The 15673-nt window shown below is 51.8% G+C and overlaps 1 protein-coding gene across 1 annotated transcript in view; it reads right to left on the bottom strand.

Moving 5' to 3' along the window:
- Positions 1 to 8797: 8797 nt before the first annotated feature.
- Positions 8798 to 15673, bottom strand: part of LOC144167936 (uncharacterized) — a 35547-nt gene continuing 28671 nt past the window's right edge. Inside the window, exons 7-10 of the mRNA XM_077697058.1 lie at positions 15242 to 15514; positions 14632 to 14924; positions 12720 to 12870; positions 8798 to 8815 (exon numbers count right to left, since the gene is read on the bottom strand). Coding sequence (XP_077553184.1) covers positions 8798 to 8815; positions 12720 to 12870; positions 14632 to 14924; positions 15242 to 15514 — 735 coding nt within the window. The remainder of the gene's footprint in view (positions 8816 to 12719; positions 12871 to 14631; positions 14925 to 15241; positions 15515 to 15673) is intronic.

Here is a 15673-nt window from a genome sequence, read left to right as displayed (position 1 = left end):
TACTCCGGCCCGCACCACACGTAAACAATCCACGCCAGCAGTGTCACAAATAGCTGGCTTCAGAGCGTACGCGTCGGTGTTATAGTGGTTAGCATAGCTGCCTTCCAAGCGGTTAACCCGGGCTCGGTCCCCGGCCGACGCATTTTTTTATTTAAAAGGCTTGAATTGTAACGCAGAAATCTGGGAAGTGTAATGAAGCACAAAGAACCCATTTTAGCTATGGGAGTAATTTTATTATCGCAACGTGCAGACGCTTATTAGACAGTTGCATCCAACACGAATACAAAGTCTCGTTGGGCGCGAATACACACATGTTCGTCACGTATGAAAGCACTAAAAAGCACAATGTTGAGTGACGTTGCGGAGAACGCGGATGTGCGAATCTTTTTTATACCATAATACCTTGTGGAGACCACATTAGTCTATTAGGGTGTGATGATGCTGCGCCGTGCATAACTGAGCAAGCGCTGTCCGTTGCTCACTTTTAAAACCTTGTTCAATTCCCAAATTGACTTCTGTTCAAACTCACTCCTGTCGTTGGGACATCGCCTTTCACGTCACGAGTACAGACTGCACCGCTCCCGTTCACACAGGCTGCCATACTAAGAAAATATTTAAGACAGCAGCTTTGCCACTTTGTCGGACATTTTCCAAGTTTCAGCATCTCGGTAAAAAGCTCAGGTGGCATTCTTGTTCGCTTCACGTCTAACGCCGCATTTTTATTAGTGTTGAATTACTCGTTATGGTGTCATCTCCATTTTCTACGGCTAGTAAAAGGATATTCTGCTCAGCAGCACAATTGTACTTCAATATTCTTTTGTGGCAGACGGGCAAGTGAAGGGCACTATGTTAAACATAATACACGAAGTCAATGTTTGCGTCCCCGTGAACTCGTTTAACTTTATAGCACAGGGAGAGCATTCCTATAATAAACACGGTCGTGCGGCCTTTATAGGTCGGCCATATTACAGCCCTGGCAAGCCTGTGCGCAACACTGTGCTTCATAGTCTTGAAGTTTGGTGAAACGCAAAGCTACCGGAAACTAGAGATCCCTTGTACTTCAAGTGACAGTTCGTGTTTACTAACGAGCCAAGTGAGCATTTCTTTGTCACTGAATCTCTGTTTATACCGAATGAGTGGGCACGCATTTAAGAAAATGCTACGAATTATTTCACTTAGCATAACAGCAGCTGGATAGCATTAGAGAGACACAACTGCTTGACTATTACCAGAATCGATAATCATATATGGCCATCTTTGCTAATGCAGGCTGTGGTTATGTATATGTTTTCTCAGCTAATTACAGCAGTTGGAAGAAATGGTGATTGTGCATTAGAAGGGACGTACTTCAAACAGATTTGCTAAAGAAATAAACGCGCTTAGTTCAGCGACATTTTACCACAGTATAAGAAGTTTCCAACAGTGTTTGGGAACCCATCCGTGGTGTAAGCAGTCGCTCCACAACTAGATCTCTCATCCTGAGGAGTTGACGGAGAAGCTGCCACAACTCTTTTGTGCGCAATGATTAGGAAGATCAATGCAGTGAAGAAGATAAAGTATATGCGTGTTCATTTTTTATCCAACGCTGCCACCATATTGAGCTTTGCAAGAATTCTTCATTTTATTTTACACCAAAATACTATTAGATTCATGTGGGACGTAAAACCCTTATTATTCCAGTTCAAGCCTGCTTATGTAATCAAGTGTTTTACTACATATTTATGCATAGTTACCGCAGTCATGCATGTTGATTGTAGTGTAATTTGTGTCTTCTACTAATCAAAACGGGGTGTATTGTAGATAGACAAGATTTGCATTTACGTTTTGAACACGCTTCAGTGCACGCTTTTAGAAATCGAAATAGGCTTATGAGACGGGATATGTACGAACGGGTATTTGTGAGACAAGAATTTATATGACTCGAAGGTCTCAAGAAAATGGGGTAGAAAGTTCATATTGTTCATCAGGCGCCTCGGTTTTCCTTGGCGAGACCGTAGCTTCGTGATCACCACGAGGCCGTTCTGGCAACGACGTCCTGTCTGAACCCTGGCTAGCGACGCCACGGACACACGAGTCGCGGCACTTCTTCTCGCTCGCAAAGCGGTTGGGGCCGAGGAGGCACCGACGAGCGACGAGCACAGAGGGCGAGGCCTGCAGGCAGCGAATGCGGTCCCCGGTTGGAGACAGGTGGGCGAAGAACGGGTAGTAGGTGCGGCGTTGTCGTGAAGGGCACGGGAGGGACCTTGGCAGGTGGCACCGCGGCGGCTTTCTCCTCTTCTGCAAAAAATTGTGACGCCAGTGTACATTTCTTACGCTACGCATACGAAAAAAAATATTACGAGGTATTAAGTGGTAATCAAAAGCAGCTTGAGCAACCATGTAACCAGTACAAATGCAGCCGACAGTGATTAGCATTTTTCCGTCAGTAGAACTAATTAGACTTGTTATATCGTGAAACCTAAAGCGAATTTAGCTAGTGACACTGCAAATCTCGAGAAGCTGCTGCATGCTCAGGTGGTCTTGGAAGAAGGAAAATTGCTCAAGAACCCGGAAAACGGGGCTGCCTATTTCCCCGAACTCCATCGCTGAACGGGCACTGGCCACCCCGGCCGCCCCACCCGAAGCGCCAAGGACCGAGAGAAGCCTTCCTAATGTTCGGGAGAGCGAATAAAGTTCCGAGCCAAAATACACGAGCCTTGGCAAATACACATGCAAATGCATATGAAATACTCAAGGAAAGACATAAGCCGAGCCGAAATACACAAACCTCCCGAGAGAAACAAGCACAAAGTGGGGCAGCACCCACCCACCGAGCAGCACCAGACGAAACTCAAAACCACCGACAAAACCACCGTTCAACGAGGCAGCAGACAACCATGGCAGCAGGTGAGCGGCCCCAGCTCCTCTACTCGGTCAGGAGTGTCACCGGCATACCTCCATCCCACCTCTCATATCCCAACACTATCGAACCCTCCCTCCCCTGTAATCTGGCACAACTCGCAGGATGCGAGCCATGCGCCTTGAAATCAACGTGCCGTGAACTAAGAGTGCCACTCTCAAAACAGAAATCTCTCCGTTACCATAACCTCAGAGAGAGTGACCGTCGCTCAGATGAAAGGCATAAAATCCACTCAATGGTATGTGCCCTTAATTGCCTGAGCATCCTTCGGAGGAACGCCTTTTTATCTTCTAGGAAGGACGCTAGAGTGCAAAAGCGTGAATACACCCAAGCGGTACAATTATTCTCATCGTCGGTGAAGGCCAAAATGCAGGCCGTATTTCAAAATATGCGCCGCAAGATGTCAAATGGCAGAGATCTGGCCACACAAAAAACTCCAAAAGAGCTTTAATGTATGAAATCACTGATGCAGGCGTCTGAAAATGAACTCATGATCTGGGAGTACAATTGTCGGGACTTCGTATCGAAACGAGTGGAACTGCAGTTACTGCCATAACAGGCAGAGAATCCCCGGCACATAATTGTGCTACAAGAACCCGGAAAGCGTGTGAAGTGTCTAGGATCTAAGTTCTCGCAAACACAGCCCGTGAAAACGTGGAAGTACACGAAACAATAGCAATAAATACCGCTGCCTTCAATTCGTCGTCGTCGCCATCATCATCAGTATGATCATAAGCCTGGTTGTGTGCACTGCAGGGCAAAGGGATTTCCTAAAGATCTCCAGCCACGTATATCCAGTGCTAGCTGAGTCCCTCCTTTGCCCCCAAATTTTTGGAGCTCATGTCTCTGTCGAGTCCTTGGCTGACCCCTATTGGCGGTGAGCGCGAACACAGGCCGCGCTGCGAAGCCTGCCTTCGTGACGTCAGCTTAGGGATTCTCGCATTTGTAGTCTGCTTCACTCAGGCTCGCTCTCCATGCTGTTTCTTCGCGCTCGGTCAACGTCTGATGCTTGTCCGCACCAGAACTGGCGTGTGGGTAACTTTTTAAATGCAGAGCATTTCTTTAACTCACAATGTCACCCGGCGTTGGCGTGCCTCGGCGTCCTGGCGTGACTCGGGGCACTGCGAGCAGCCGAAGCGATCGGACGCGTCTCACATCGGCTCCGTGAATTATGCGAATTTTCGGCGGACCAACAGCCTCAGAGAGTCCCAACTTTTACATATGTGTTAGGCTTCGTTTTCGGAACCCGCTGATACCACATTTCGGTGAGTCCCAGCATTTTTTGCGGATTTACGAGACTTTGACGTTCCACGCCGGCGCCGTTTGCTAAGCCTAACGTTGTCCTAGCTCGAGCTCGGCACCCGGCCACACCGCCGCCGGCGGCGGCCGCTACGCCTATGCCGTCGAACATCGCTATCGTCCCCGAGACGAACGAGAGGGAAGATGGATACAAGTTCTGTCCAAGAAGTTACGCCACAAGTTCAACTCGACCGGAACGGCGGCCGAACAACCGTCATCGTGCCGGGAGAGGACCCCTCGCCGGACGACAACGCGGGTTGGACCATCCAACGCCGACGACCGCTACAGCACCCGGGAGAAGCATCGCAGACTTCAATCCCCGGTAAGCCCGCCAGCAAGGCACTCAATTCCCCCCCTACCAGAGCGCAATACGCCAGGAAAGTTACTGAAAGCATAACGAAAGCTGCACGCATGCCGAGCAACATCCCGCGCAGCGAATTCAAGATCATCTTCGACCACGTGGTGGCATGCACATCGGCCGAACAAAAGCAACCGAACTAATGACGGCCATTATGGCAGCAACGGGAATCACAAGAGAGGCGGCTATGCGGGACACCATATGTCCAAACATAGCACAGAACATCATCGTGATCAGCACTCCAGACGAGGAAAGAGCAGTGGTATACGCTCAGCTCCGTTCGCTTACCGTCGGGGACCAAGTGCACGAGGTGTTCGCATATCACGCGGCACCGGACAACACCGCCAAAGGGGTAATTCGGAACATTTCCACCGAAGACTCCCCCGAAGAAATGAGAGCAAACATCGTTAATGACTACAACCCTATGGCGATCGACGCGCACAGAATCGGCAGCTCGACCGCGGTAGTTGTGCTTTTCCAAGACACCAAGGTGCCTGCGACAGTTAAATACGGAGCCGTACTGGTTAGATGCAGCCTCTACAGGCAACACCACAAGGTGTGCAAAACGTGCGGCTAAATCAGACATCGTCATGACGTATGCCCGCAACCACATGCACGAGTGTGCTTCGCTTGTGGGAAGACGAACCCGGGAGAAAATCACGAAAACGAGTACAAGCCTCACTGCAAACTGTGCGGGGGACCCCACCCCACCGGTACGGCAGGCTGCGTTAACAAATTCAAGACGCCATACTTGGTGAAGAAGAGACAATGGAACGGCAAGCACGCCACGTCACCGCAAGCGGGGCGACCTTCTAGAAAAGACGATCGCGATTTCCCGCCACTCGACCCCCAGCAACAACGCGGACGCAGCCGCGGCGGCAAGAAAGGGCAACGCTCGGCGAGCCGCTCCGCCAGTCGTAACAATAGGGGGAGGAGTCACAGCAAGAAGACAGGAGCCACGTCACAATCGCGCGAGCGCGTGACGAGGGCCGAAGTCACCAGAACGCCGAATGCGCACGCCAGATCCAAAACGCCACAGGAGCGCCGAGAGCAGTCAACGCAGCGGCATGACACGATGAAGAGTCTACGCGAAGAAATCTCAGTCCTCAAGGCAGAGAACGCACGTCTGAGCCAGCGACTGGACGAGGCCATAAGACTCCTGGAAAACCCACAAGCGCACCAAAAGCGAACGCCGCAACTGCAGCCGGCCCGGCAACCACAGTGGCCTCAAGGTCAAGTTCCGCTCCCCCCGTCACTGACGCCACGCCACCAACAGCGCGCGAAAACGCCACCGCCAGCGCCGACCAACCCACAACCCACGCCGCCAACACCGCCACCCAAGAAGACAGCAGCGCAATCTCGGGAGACCTCCACGACCCCGCCGCCTGCCGAAACAGCAATGGAGGAACAAGAAGACTCCCCGTGCGCGAGGAAAGACGATCAAGAATCATGCACCCAAGGAGGCATCAGTGTGGCCGTGCGCCTCCGCCGCTGCACCGAACGAATCGACCGACTCGAAAAGCGCATGGACGCCTTTGAGCACCGGGTAAATGGACGTTTCGCAGCGGTGAAACGCCGCCTCGACGCACTGCAGGAGTTTCTCTAGAGAAAGCTGGGCCGCGACGACGCCGCGCCAAACGACCGCAACCACCCCGCTGAATCACCACCAGCATCATGGCTGTCAAACCAGCAAAATTCTAGAGCCTAAAGGTCTGGCACTGTAACGCCAACGGGTTCCAGTGCAGAAAGGCGGTACTACAGCAACACCTGCAGAGCCTCGAGGCTCCCCCTGACGTCATCATGGTTCAAGAAACTCACACCGAAAATGCACCAACCCTCCCGTGCTACCGTACGCACTCAAGCCCCCCAGTGCAAGGGACTGCGGTAAGGGGGCCGCTCAAAGGGTGTGCACCTTCATTCGGGAAGGGCTCACCTTCTTCAAGCACGAATACTTCCTCGGACGCAGCACCATCGAACACTGCGTGACCGAGGTAGTCATCGGCAAGAAGAAGAAGGAGTCCTTTCTTCTCATCAACATCTACGGTAACCCTACGCACCGGCATCAAAAATTCAAGAAACTCATGCACAAGGCGTTACGCACGGCACCGACGGACACGATCGCCATCTGTGGGGACTTCAACGCATCACACAAAGAGCTCGGCTACCACCGCACTACAGTCAAGGGCAGAGACCTGCTGGACGCGGCGGCCGACGCCGGCTTCACCCTCCACACGGACACAGCGGCGCCCACCCGCATCGGGACCTCCGTCACGCGGGACACCAACCCGGACCTGGCATTCGTTCGCACGAGGACGTCGGCTAAGAAGGGGGTCGAGTGGCGGAACACGGGCCACAACCTGGGCAGTGACCACTTCATCATCGAGCTGGACCTACCGACCTCCGCCGTCGGGTCCAACGGAAGCCGGCGAAAACACAAACTCACCGACTGGACCCGCTTCAGAGTGGAGTGCCTGGAACCGCAGGGCGAGATCACGAACATCGAGAAGTGGTCGGAAGACATCGTGCAAGCAACCTCGTTCGCGACCACAGAAGTGGAAACGGACGAAGACGTGCAGCAAATCGACAGCCGCCTGGCCCACATGATCGAGGCCAGGCAATCCCTACAGAGACGATGGAGACGCCAACGCCATAACCGCACACTACGCAAGCGGGTGGCCGAACTCGGACGCGCCATCGAAAAGTACAGCCGCGAGCTCTGCGCACAGCAATGGCATGCCATCTGCAGCGAGGCGGACGGGCAGCTCCACCAGGGTCGAACCTGGAAATTACTCCGCCACCTCCTCGACGAAACGAAGAGCAAAGGGTACCAGCAACGCCGCCTGGCTCAAATCATGCACACTACCATCAAGAAGCTGGGCCAGGAAGAGACGTGCAAACGCCTCAACGAACGCTACCTCCCGAACACACCTAGCGAGAATCACGACAGATATCACGGCCCGGCCAACCCAACCCTCGACCGCGACATCGACGAGTGGGAAGTCCGGGCGGCGCTACAGAACCTCAACTGCAAGTCGGTGGCCGGTCCGGACCGGGTCACCAACAAAGCCCTCCGCAACCTCAACGATGGGGCTATCGCGGCCCTCACGGCTTACTTCAACCGGTGTTGGCGCGCGGGAGCCCTCCCGCGACAGTGGAAGGCAGCCAGAACGATCCTTATCCCCAAACCCGGCAAGCCACCTGGCATCGAGAATATGCGCCCGATATCTCTCACATCGTGCGTGGGCAAGGTGCTCGAGCACGTCCTCAACAACAGATGGCAGCGCTACCTCGAAGACGAAGGCCTCTACCCCGACGCCATGTTGGGGTTTCGTGAAAGGCTCAGCACCCAGGACTCCATGATCCTGCTGCAACACGACATCCTTGACGTGACCGTCCCTAACCAAGACAACAGGGCGGTGCTGGGCCTGGATCTACAGAGCGCCTTCGACAAGGTGTGTCACTCAGCCATCCTAGCGCAGGTCTCGCGCCTGGGCCTGGGGGAAAGAACATACAACTACATCCGCGACTCGCACTGGACGGTGGAAATACAAGCGGGCGACCTGCAGCTACCAGACAGGGAACTGGGCAGCATAGGCACCCCCCAATGCTTGGTGATTTCGCCGGTGCTCTTCAACCTCGTGATGATCGGCGTGGCCCAGCGACTTTCGGGGATCCCACAGGTTCGCTACATCATCTACGCCGACGACATTACCCTGTGGGTCCCCGGAGGGAGCGACGGCCACATCGAAACGACACTACAAGAGGCAGTCGACGCCAGCGAAGACCACCTGGCCAACACCAGGCTGAGGTGTTCCCCGCAAGAGTCCGAACTGCTCATCATCCCACCACCGGGCAGGTACCGCAGGAAAGCAGAGGAAGACTCCACCACGATCACACTATGCACGAGTGACGGCACCGTCATCCCCAAAGTGAGCAATCTCCGCACCCTCGGCATGCTCCTCGAAGCAAGCCGAAGGAACGGCGCCACGGTCGACCGCGTCATCAAGAAGCTGGGCATCGCCACCCGCCTCATCAAACGCATATCCACAAGACGTCACGGAATGAAAGAGACCAGCCTCCTACGGCTGGTAAAATCCTTCGCCATGAGCCACGTTGCCCACGTGGGGGCCTTTCACCCGTTGAAGAAACACGAGAGAGACAAGATCAACGCGGCCATTCGCAAGACCTAAAAAGCCGCGCTGGGGCTACTCAACAGCACCAGCACAGAACGACTACAGGAACTAGGCCTCCATAACACCCTGGAGGAAATCAGCGAGGCCCAGAGAACAACGCAACTCGACCGCCTCTCATCCACGAGGGCCGGTAGGAATATCCTCGAACGGCTCGGCTACGGCCGCGGCCGAGCGGGGACGGAACCGCAAAACACACAGAGCCTCCCAAGAGAGATGCTCCAACGCATTAAGATACTCCCCGCAACGTCCACCCCGATCACAATCCGGGACGCAGGGCGGCCAGGGCCAAGGCCCTCACCGAGGCGCACACAAACGACACGGGCGCCCTCTACGTGGACGCAGCGAGATACCCAGACCGCCCGAACACCTACGTGGCCGTGGCGGTGAAGGCTACAACTGGTGAAGTGTACAGTGCGTGCAGTGTCCGTGCTCCGACCGAATTACAGGCAGAGGAGGTGGCCATCGCGCTCGCGCTAACACACCCGCGGTGTACCACAGTGCTCAGTGACTCGCGTTCGGCCATCGCGAACTACGCTAAGAACACAGTGTGCGATAGGGCAGTGAGTACACTGCAGTGTCGTGCAACGTCCGGCGAGCTGGCGACGCCGGTCACCCACATCCGCTGGTTCCCGGCGCACACGAGCGTCGACCCCAACCGCAACGAGACAGCGGACGCCGCCGGGCGAGAACTTTCCAACCGCGAGGCGCCCCCCCCCCCCCCCGCTCCTCCCCGACGGACGGGTACCCAGAAACCGAACAAGAACCCCTCGCGTCGTACGGGGAAATACTACAGTGGTGCAGGCTCGGCAGGCGACTCAAGCCGGCCCCCCACCCCAAGCTCACCAGAGCGGAAGCCGTGCTGTACAGACAACTACAAACGAACTCGGTGATCACCCCGGTGCTGGCGCGCCACGTGTGTCCAGAGGTCTACGAAAGTGTGCTGTGCAGTGTGTGCGCGAGAACGAACGCAACGCTAGCCCACTTGCTGTGGGGATGTGAACGGCACTCGCTGGAGGCAGACGGTGCAACGCACCTGCCCCATGACATTACGTATACCATGAACTCGGGTGAGCACGAGGTGCAACTACGAACTATCCAGCGGCTCTAGGCTGCTCTCGCAGGGCAGAAGCGCAGGGAAGCGTCGTGGGGGGCGGTCGGCGGGTCAACACCCGAACTCCCACCACGCACCGACCGCGCCGACGCCCGCGAGGCACTGCTTCGGGGACGACCTAATACTCGTCTAGGAAGGGCAGGCCCTGCGTGGCCGAGGCCCCTACCCTCCGCAGGAACCTTCAATAAAGTCATTTTCTCTCTCTCTCTCCTGAACAGCCGTTCCAGGTGCGCCCTCTCCCCCACTCCTCCTTTCCCGCATCACGCTACCCTCCTCGCTCTCAACAACAAGTCTACCCACTGCGCCACAAAGCCGACACAGAATGCAAGGCTACGAACGCGCCTTATATCCTTGACTCATTCAAACTACGTGAAGAAGCTGCTGATACAACGCATTCACTACCTGTGGGCGGAACGCGAGGTACAGGGTGCTCTTCCCACTGCGCCACAAAACCGACACAAAATGAAAGGCTACGAACGCGCCTTATATCCTTGACTCAGTCAAACTACGTCAAGAAGCTGCTGATACAACGCATTCACTACCAACTCCCCAAACACTAAACGTTAACGCAATACACCCACCCCCTATGTGACGCATTTACTCGAGTCCCCCTCGCGGGGAGATGGGCCCTTTGTTCTCATAATAATAGGCTTAAAATCGCATACACTAATTCATGGTGCTAATTAAAGTATAGTTTTGGATACCGCTACGGGAGAAACATTGCCGGCGCCACCCCATTCCTTGCGAAGCCGGTCGTGAGCGGAGCGCGAAAAGTCGGAGCTAGGCGTCACCTTCTCGAATAAGCATTCGAACAAAAGGAAAAGTCAGCTGCTAATAACCGACAACCGCGAAAATGGAAGACGAAAACAAATTCTAGTCCTTCAGGGCTGTTGGCTTTGGCAGAAGGCATTACGATTCCCGGTAATCATATGTAAGGTAAAAGTTTTTGCAACCTTGCCGAACGCTCGAACGTGTTTTGTCACATCACTTTACGTTGTCAAGGCATGAAAATTTGCCGACATGCACTATAGACTGCAAAAAGTGTAGGTTGAGTTCCAAATAACCCAGTGTGTATATACGCGCGTGCTGATTCTATACCAGGCATCTAACCAGTATGGAGGTTTATTGAGCAAAACGAGTCACGTCTTCGTTAAATTTATAGTAACACATATATCTTTTTAAGACCTGGAGGGATATTTCGGAACATTTTCCATAGCCATATCTTCGCGATATTCGGATATGCGTTATAGGAAAACTGCATTCAAGAGGAGAACGAGGAGTAAGCGGAGGAGAGGAAAACTTTATTTAACAATTAAATCGATCCGGTTAGTGGGACGGGTCCGCAGTCCAGGACAAGAGAGTAAAAGTAATTTTCTTCAAATCATAGAACGCCATCCCGAGTAGAATAGGATTTGTTCTTCGCGCCTGGAAGGGCTGAAAAGCAATAAAGAGGTACTTGGAATTCTTCTTCGGTTTTGATTCTTGTAATATATGTAGGTATACTATTGATTACGTTAGTTAGAGAGTATATCATGCCTTCAACACTGTAATCATGTCATCATTGTTCGAGGTGAGAGTCAGTTCGTTATGGTAACGATATAATTACGATAGAAATTCGGAGCACAAAAGCCGCCTTGGAGTATTGTGGACCACGTCGTTTAGGGCGGGATCGCGGGGACGTAGCACAAACCTTCTCATTGTATTTGCATGTGAACAAACAAAGCACGTTGCGGATATGCACCTTCTTGCACGCAGCCGTAATGAAAGCCAATTTGTGAAGTAGGGAATGTATGACATACAACATGAAGGAAGTATCCACACGACCTTTGTGAGCCTCCCAAACATCCCGAAACCTCCTAATAAGAAGTTGGTGACGGTGCAGAAACATTAATGCGTTGGGAAGAAAAAAAGCAAAAAACAATAATCTGATACAAGACAACAACGAAAGAAACAGAAGAAAGCCGCTTTATTTCCTACTGTGCGATGCGCGTGTAGAGGCCGCTGCTTGGTACGTAGCATTAAGCTGTTGAGTCTTCATAGGAGCCTCTCACAAATACTGCAGGGAAGCCTACGCATTTTTAATACTTATCGAGAAGCTCTGATTGCTGATCCTCGCGAATAAGCAAGAAAGGACGAGTTACACACGATCTTCTGACCGATACTCTGAAGAAAGATGTTCTCTATCTCTTGTGTGTTGCAAACATGTGGGGGATACAGCTTCGAATTATTCACATGAGTCAGAAGCTGGCAAAATAACTTATTTGCTAGAAATACGCTTTTTAGTGAACTACAGCAACGAAGCTGGTGATTTCTAGCCCAGGCACTGCTGCCCCTCACAAGCAGAGTGTAGCAGACGACAGCGGCGCGAGTCCCTATGCCGACGTCAGAGCCAGGGGGCGCCACTGAAACATCTCACCACCAACTGCGTTTACAGTCTATTGGCAGCCTCTCCGTCAAACGGGTGGTTCCTTAAATTACTCGTTTTCAATTAGTAAGGGAGTACCAGGCTCCTTGCTCTCGCGCAACATCTACATACAAATAAATAAGTGAATCCTGCGATTCATTAAAATGCGAAAAAAGTGAAACGTAGTTTTTCGTATTCTTTTAACCACACTATAGTTTTAACAATGACATAGACGCCCCATCAATTTAGATTGGGTACTAACGCCCAGCTTCCCCTTTCGTGCAATAGAAACTGAATTTTTGTTCTTTTTTGCCACGTAACAAAAAGCAGCATAATAAATTTCTTCTGATTTCATTTGTGGCCCACGCAGTTGGCATATCTAGTGCGAAGGCCGTTTGATGTACGTCAAGGACACATTTTGTGCAAAAAGATTTAGATGAGACTGGAAAGTGTACCTGGTTTCTCCTGATACGAGACGAGCTGCATGTCATGGAGCACTGTTGGTGAGTGTTGAAGACGTCGCCCTCCGGACATCGGTCGTCTCCAAAGTTCCACGAGTGGCAGCGGTGCCCGTCAAAGTACCAGAGCGCCGGCCGAGCTTTGTCACTGCAGCATCAAAATGGGGTAGACTGGTCTGGCATCACTGGCGGGGCAGTCCTGGTCTGGCAACCATGGTAGCCCCGCGAAAAAATGGCGGGAAAATTTGCGGGTACGCCAACCGAAATGCTAACGACTTAGCATGATAACCGCCTGGTGTTGTTCTAGTGCCCTGCAGATTCATTCCAAAATTATTTGTGGATGCCGAAAGCATCGTAATGGGAAAGGATTACCTTAGACCGGAAGCCATTCGAGATTTCATGACGCGGTCACACTTTTGCCTTTGGTGGGTAAGATATTATATTGATGACGTTATTTTTGTTTGTTGTTACAGAGCCACGCCTCCGTCTATTCTGTATTGAAATAACACTCATAGTATTGTTTGGGTTATTTCTTTTTTGTTTCAAATACGCCTATTGTTTGTCTTTTTTATTGCATAATTATGTTGACAAGTACGGAGAACGCCACCAGATTTAGTAGATGGGAAATGTTTTGCGCATTGAACACTCTCGTTCTAGAATGATGAATCAAGCGACAGACAAGCCGACCGTGCAAGCGTTTCGTTCAAATAGCCCGGGCAAAGTATTTTTCTGAAAACCTTGTTTCAGAAAACTCGGCGGCACATAGTGCAATAGGGCTCCGCATGACAAAAAGGGTGGAAGAAAGATTGAACAGGCCTTCGTTGATGATGATGATGATGATTATGATTATGGTGGTGATGGTGCGCTTCCATCAGCGCCATGGTTGCTCACCGATAGAAGTGAGTGAGTGAGTGAGTGAGTGAGTGAGTGAGTGAGTGAGTGAGTGAGTGAGTGAGTGAGTGAGTGAGTGAGTGAGTGAGTGAGTGAGTGAAAAGGTCCTCTACGGACCGAGGAGCGCACCCTGGGCCCCTGGGACTGTAGAAAGCTGCTAATGAAAATAAAATTTAGAAAAGAAGGTCAAACACCCACGGTAGAGCTCGGTTTCGCTCCTTGGCTGAGTGCGTGCTCGTCTTCAATCCCCAATTTTGTTTTTATTTTCAAGTTGAAGGGTAACCCCCTATATTTCCGAAATTACGGTGTAGAGAAAGTATATAAACAGCAAAGATTAGGTTGACAAACCCTGATCAATCAATGTAAAGATGGGGGAAACAAAGCGCCACAGGCAGGGCATTTCCGAAGCTTGGTGATCGCAGTGTCAGCATCTTTTTACGCGTCTCGTTAAGCAATACGGATTACTTGTTTGTTCAAACTGCATCTTTTACAGCTGCACAGATCAGTTGAAATTACTCTACTAAAATAGCTATCAGCCACGGACGGTATTATCAAGTGGTCCTTCCCATTTTTCAACATGTCAGACTGATTTGTGCATACAATTGCAGTCGACTCTCGTTATTACGCATTGCACGGGGACATCAAAAAAACTTGGAATTGACTGAACGTCTGATTAGACGGAGAGCATAATAACAGAATATATTTTAGAAGACATGAAAACTAGCTTCCGGAAGATTCCTTCCTCTACAAATTTCAACATTACTAGTTAATTACAGCTGATTAATGCAACTAAATACAGGTCATTTTGAACAACTATGCGTATATTTCTGTCAAGCAAATCAATGCATGGCATATACCGGCCATAACTCGCGAAGAAGAATGAACTTTTTTGAAAAGGTGAACCAGACATTGCGCAAGGATGTTATGACTGACCCTGGACACGGAGACATAAAAATACTGCGCGGACTTGAACGTCCAGGCTGTCCGCGAATACATGGCTACCTGGTTATTGCCTCACCTGCGGCACTTCAAAAATACTGTTTTTTCCAGGCAGTCCTTCGGAGGCGACTTGCTGTCCTGGCAAGTCCTCCGGCAGGCCTCCAAAGTCCGGAATCGGTTGGGGCTGATGTTGCAGAGCTGCTTTTCTGCGTTGCCGTGGCCACCAGCCCCGTGTTGCGCCAGATCCCGCTCCGCAGACTGCGCAGCTGCCGAAGCGACATCCGTGCACGCACCGCTCTCTCGGTCGTAGAAGAATTCTTGACGGAGGCGCTGGCAGTAGGTGTAGCGGACGGGCCCGCACCGATCAGTAACCTGCAAAGCGAGTGTGGGATCTGTAGAATGGCTGGAATTTTTACAGGATACGTTGCCGATTAACTTGAGTGCGTGTATCTGCCTGCAAATATTTATCCTAATAAGTCCTTAAGTATGGCCGACTACAAAGATGGGACTTGCAATTTATATGGCACTTTAAAAGTCACCGGGGAAATGCGACACAAATGAGAATTTTTGTTTGCTTTAGTTGGTAGCTATTTCAAATTTCGTGGTTCCTACAGTCTTGGGAGCTCAATAAAAATTTTAAGCAGTATCTTTACGTTTTGGAAGTTGCGTGAATGAGTCGTATAGCCTACCTTGAACTGGGCTGTTTTGTTCTCTCCAAGACCACGCTGTCCAGCCCTTGCGGCCATCTTCAAAGACGACCTCGGCAAAGTGCCCTCGACGGACGTAAGCGGCGTTGGTGGACTGAAAGGTGCACGTGTGGTCGTGCGGGCCGCCGTCGGAAAGGTGCGAACAACAGTCTCCGTGTCCTGTCTGGACACGTTCTGCAGACCACTGCCCACAAGCCCGTTGCCATTCAACATCGACGCGTTCATCAAAGCAGCCGCTGTCCACTTGCGGTCGAGCTGTTTTGGAATGAGACAACGTGCATTGTACTGTAGGAATTCCCGATCAGGCAGGACTGAGGCAAATGTCGTATTAAAGATCCTGCTTTAAGTAAAAACTCGGAGAACCCCTCGCTACCGGTCGATAGTCCGATGTAATACGAGTCTGCTATCGGCCGT

Source organism: Haemaphysalis longicornis, unplaced genomic scaffold (genome assembly GCF_048455015.1).
Source record: "Haemaphysalis longicornis isolate Haplotype H1 unplaced genomic scaffold, Haemaphysalis longicornis Haplotype H1 scaffold_2, whole genome shotgun sequence".
NCBI classification, from domain to species: domain Eukaryota; kingdom Metazoa; phylum Arthropoda; class Arachnida; order Ixodida; family Ixodidae; genus Haemaphysalis; species Haemaphysalis longicornis.
The sequence above is the reverse complement of the archived record's forward strand: the minus strand, read 5'-3'. Positions and strand labels throughout refer to the sequence as shown.